The 5,301-nt window shown below is 42.9% G+C and overlaps 1 protein-coding gene across 1 annotated transcript; it reads left to right on the top strand.

The window, feature by feature from the left end:
• The first annotated feature begins 3,998 nt into the window (after positions 1-3,998).
• Positions 3,999-4,535, top strand: LOC138868796 (uncharacterized). Its single transcript, XM_070146367.1, has one exon. It carries the CDS (start codon positions 3,999-4,001, stop codon positions 4,533-4,535), a length of 537 nt encoding a protein of 178 aa, XP_070002468.1.
• The last annotated feature ends 766 nt before the right edge of the window (positions 4,536-5,301 follow it).

Here is a 5,301-nt window from a genome sequence, read left to right as displayed (position 1 = left end):
AAAATCTCTTAAAATATCTTAACTCAGTTTAAACTTCTTTGAAAATGATTTTTCAACAGTTACACAAATGAATGCCAAACAATTAGTGCAGATCAGCACAGAAAAATCTGCCCCACGGGCACAAATACACAATTAAACAGGTAATGACAGGCAAATAAGAAAGATAAGCACATAATGTTTGCCCCTCGGGCACAGTGTCAACAATCCGCCCCTCGGGCAATATCTTAGAACAGTACCAGCTCCTCCGGCACAATCATATGGAACAATAGCAGCCCCTCGGGCTATCACATAGAACAATATCAGCCCCTCGGGCTATATCTCACATCATCATGGGTACCCGCGCTCACTGGGGGTGTGTAGACTCCTGGAGGGTCCCCTTACAACCCAAGCGCAATAACAAGCCATCTCTTGGCATCAAACTAGGCCCTCGACCTCATATCAATCAAGCCACCTCGTGGCGTACATATCTCAGGCCCTCAGCCTCATATCAATATCAGTGTTTCCTCACAATGTAGGCCCTCGGCCTTACTCAGTCAAAAATCATCACAAGCCTCTCGGGCAACAGTAAAACAGTGTTTCTCAGCCCAAACATCATTTAAGTATTAAAACTGAGTAAACATGGCTGAGTAGTAAAATAGTATAAAATAACATGACGGAGTTCTAGTATAAAGTCAAAACAATGAGGAAATATTGATAAAAATCCCTAAAGGGTTCAAATAGTTGGCACTAGGCCCAAATATGACATTCAGCCAAAATAATGATGATAGCAAATAGTTCTCAATCAAATACGCAGTAAAATCATCAATCGGGACGGACCAGGTCACAATCCCCAATAGTTCACGACCCCACGCTCGTCATCAAGTGTGTGTCTCACTTCAATATAGCACTACGATGTGCAATCCGGGTCTTCAAACCCTCAGAACATCATTTAAAATTATTACTTACCTCGAACCGGCTAAATCTCTAGCTCGCGATGCCTTTTCCCCTCGAATCGACCTCCACGAGCATTGAATCTATCCAAAATTAGAACGAGAACGTCAAAATATGCTAAGGGAACAAAGCCCAAGCGAAAACAATCAATAAAGGGCACAAATCCCGGAATTAGCGAAACCCGAGCCCCGGGCCGACCTCTCGAAACTCAGAAATTTTTACATCATTAGATTCCTTATTTCCCCATGAGTTCATACATGTCAAAAGTTCTCAAATCCGACCCCAAATTGTCCTCCAAATCCCCAATCAAAAGTCGAATTTCTCAAGCCCTAGTTCTTCAATTTTAGGCTTAGTTTTCATGATTTTCTAGGTACATTTCTTAATAGAATCGAGTATCAAGTCCAAAATTCTTACCTCCAAACGTTTCCCCTTAGGTCCCTCTTTAATCTCCTTCAAAAAGCTCTAAAAACGATCAACTATGGAGGAAAATAGACCCACATTTGCGGACAAGATGACCTTTTAAACATTTTGCCCAGGCCTGGAAATCCTTCTTCGCGAATGCGGTCAAAGCCTCGCGTTTGAGAAGCACCAACTTATTTTGACCAAATTTCCTTCTACGCGATCGCGACCAACCCTCGCGAACGCGATGCTTCACCCAGGCAACCCTTCGCGAACACGCTCCATCTCCCGTGAATGCGAAGATCAACTTGACTTCCGACCCAGCTGACCCAGTTCTTCTACGGGATCGTGAACACCTTCTCGCGAACGCGATGCACAGCCTCACAGCCCTTTGAAAACGCGTCACCTGCCTCGTGAACGTGAAGGCTAAAACTTCACCTCCCTCAGCAGACTCTTCACGAACGCGAGGGTCCTCCCACGAATGTGATGCACAATGAACCCAGCCCTTCTTCAATGTGGAGCCTCCCTCGCGAACGCGAAGGCCAAATGCCTGCAACGCTGAACAACAATTTTCTGCAACTTTGCAAAACATTAAATGGTCCGATTGACCACCCGAAACTCACCCGAGGCCCTCGGAACCTCAACCAAACATGCCAAAATATCTCATAACCTCATTCAAACTTGTTCCAACCTTCGGAACGCTCAAAACAATATCAAAACACCAAATTCGCATCGTATTCAAGCCTAAGAATTCCAAAACCTTCTAAATTGCGCTTTCGATAAAAAACCCAACCAAACCACGTCCGAATGACCTAAAATTTTGCACATACATCCCAAATGACATAGCGTAGCTATTGCAACTTCCAGAATTCCATTCCAACCCCTATATCAAAATGTCGCCTATCAACCGGAAAATGCCAAAATCTCAATTTTGCCAATTCAAGCCTAAACTTTCCACGGACTTCCAAAATGCATTCCGATCACACTCCTAAGTCCCAAATCACCTAACAGAGCTAACCAAATCATAAAAATCCCGATCCGAGATCATATACCAACAAGTAAAATCTTGGTCAAACCTTTCAAATTTTAAGCTTTAAACTGAGAATTGTTCTTCCAAATTCATTCCGATTACCCTGAAAACCAAAAATTTGCATAAGTCATAATCCTTCACACGAGGTAAGTCATGCCCGAGAACTGACGAGCAAGGTGCAAAAGCTCAAAACGACCGGTCGAGTCGTTATACCTCTCCTCCGTAGTGTTAGCATAATTATTTGGTACTTTACATATATTTTGCTTATGTTTCAAAAATCTTTCTTCAACTCTTAAATTTTGTATCCAAATCAATGTTCTCCCATAATTTGCATAATATGGGACATGCCAAATACTTATTACTTATATATGTCCCACTCGGAAATTTTCATATATACTCGATATTGCACAAAAATTTATATTTGGATGTATCTCGTGATTCTTTGAGTGCTCTTGCATATGTTTCCATGCTTGAGGGAGATTTTATTATTGTGGACTATGTTTATTGGTTGTGTTTAGTTGTCGTTGATGGTTATGAGACTAGAGTCGATCTATTGTTACTCAACATGGTAGACATTGATGTGATCTTGGGTATGGACTTCTTGTCTCCCTATCACAATATTCTAGATTGTCACACCAAGACTGTGACACTAACTATGCTAGGTTTGATGCAGTTAGAGTGAGGGGTATATTGGATTATATTCCTAGCAGAGTTATGTCCTTTCTTAAAGCACAACGGATGGTTGAGAAGGGGTAAGAAACTTGTCTAGCCTTTGTAAGGGATGTCAGTGTTGATTCTCCTACTATTGAGTCAGTTCCAATTGTAAGAGATTTCTCAGATGTGTTCTCAGCAGACCTACCAGGCATGCCACCCGATAGGGATATCGATTTTGGAATTGACTTAGTGTTAGGCACTCAGCCCATTTCTATTCCACCATTTGGTATGGCATGTCTATAGGTTGAGAATTGGTCCATAGAACATAGGTTCATTGACGGGTAAGTCTATAGAGTTGGCAAAGATCCTCCAGAAGAGGAGGGTCAATATAGCGTGTGTCCAGGAGACAAGGTGGGTAGGGTCAAGGGTGAAGGACGCAGACGGGTATAAACTTTGGTACTCAGGAGTCCAGAAAGGTATGAATAGAGTGGGTATCTTGGTGGATAGGGAACTTAGAGAGTCTGTAATCAAGGTTACAAGTGATTGATAGATTGATGAATATTAAGTTGGTGGTTGGCGAGTACACCCTAAACGTCCTTAGCGTCTATACGCCACATGCAAGCCTAGATGAGGAGGTTAAACGACGCTTTTGGGAGGGGTTAGATGAGATTGTGTGCCAGGTTCCGCCTACTGAGAAACTATTCATAGGAGGGGATTTCAATGGTCATATTGGGTCGACCGAGGTGGTTATGGCGAGGTGCATTGAGGCTTCGGTTTTGGGGAGAGTAACGGAGGAGGTACCTCACTATTGGACTTCGCTAAGGCTTTTGGGTTAGTGATTGTGAACTCTAGCTTTATGAAGAGGGAGGAGCATTTGGTTACTTTTTAAAATGCGGTGGCGAAGCCTTAGATTGACTATCTCCTCATTAGGAGGTGTAACAGAGGGATATGCAAGGATTGCAAGGTGATTCCGGGTGAGATACTCATGACGCAGCATAGACTCTTGGTGATGGACGTTGGTATTAGGTTAAAGAGGAGGAAAAAGTCTGCTCGACGAAGACCAAAAATCAGGTGGGGAGCCTTAACTAAGGATAAAGCCCAAGAGTTGGAGGGGCGGTTGTTAGCTATGGGATCTTGGAAGAGCAGTGTGGACGCGAGCACTATGTGGTCCACAACTATAGACTGTATAAGGGAGGCTGCGAGAGAAGTGTTATGGGTCTCGATGGGTGTCTCAGGTGGGCACAAAGGAGATTGGTGGTGGAATGAAGTTGTCCAAGGTAAAGTGAAAGCGAAAAGGGCGGCGTACCTGAAGTTAGTGGGGAGCATAGGTGAGGAGGAGATGCGAGCGTGCATGGAGAGGTATAAGGTAGCTAGGAAGGGAGCTAAACTGGCGGTCATGGAGGCTAAGACTGCAGCTTATGGTCGTATGTACGAGAAATTGGGGGAAAATGGCAGGGAGAAAAAGTTATTTTGGCTGGCCAAGTTGTTACGACCCAAGTTTGCCTTCCATGAAATATCGTGATGGCACCTAGTCTCTATGACTAGGTAAGCCTAAAAATTGCGGAAGAAGAAAAAAAATGCGGAAAAACTAATAAAAACTGAAGATAAACAAATATGGAAGCATTTAAGATGCCGCTCGGCATATACTAATACAAGATCTCAAAAACTGAACAACTTCCCAAAACTCGAAATCTCTTGAAATCACAAGTTGTTGAATAACTATAAGTGTCTAACTCCAGAATGTCTAAACAAAAGTAAATACAGAAGGGCTAATACTATAAGAGAGAATGGAAAGGGACTCCTCGGTCTGCGGACGTGGCAGACATACCTCGAAGTCTCTGGAGAATCACCTCGCCTCAAAGGTATTAGGGCTGAGCCGAAGTACCTAGATTTACACATGAAAAACATGAGCATAAAGGGCATAAATACACCACAACAGTACTCAATAATTGCCAAGCCTAATCTCGGTCGAGTAGTGACGAGGAAGGTCAGGGCACTAATGATTATAGCTGAAAAATGAGGTAAAACAGTATAGAATATGACAATATAGTTAAATGCTAACAGTATGAAGTAACACAAGATAATAAGAATAATAACGACGATAACAGAGACAAAATAATCACAGAAGGAATACAGCCCAACACAGAGATTAACAACCAGGGATCTCTTGGTATCCCGAGAATCTCTTAGTACCCTCAATATATGTGTTGGGGATCTCTTGGGATCCCGAAGATCTTTTAGTATCCTCAATATATGTGCTGAGAATCTCTCGGTATCCCAAGGATCTC

The sequence above is a fragment of the Nicotiana sylvestris genome, chromosome 5, assembly GCF_000393655.2.
Source record: "Nicotiana sylvestris chromosome 5, ASM39365v2, whole genome shotgun sequence".
Taxonomy (NCBI): domain Eukaryota; kingdom Viridiplantae; phylum Streptophyta; class Magnoliopsida; order Solanales; family Solanaceae; genus Nicotiana; species Nicotiana sylvestris.
Note: the sequence above shows the minus strand (reverse complement) of the source record. Positions and strands in the feature narration are given on the sequence as shown.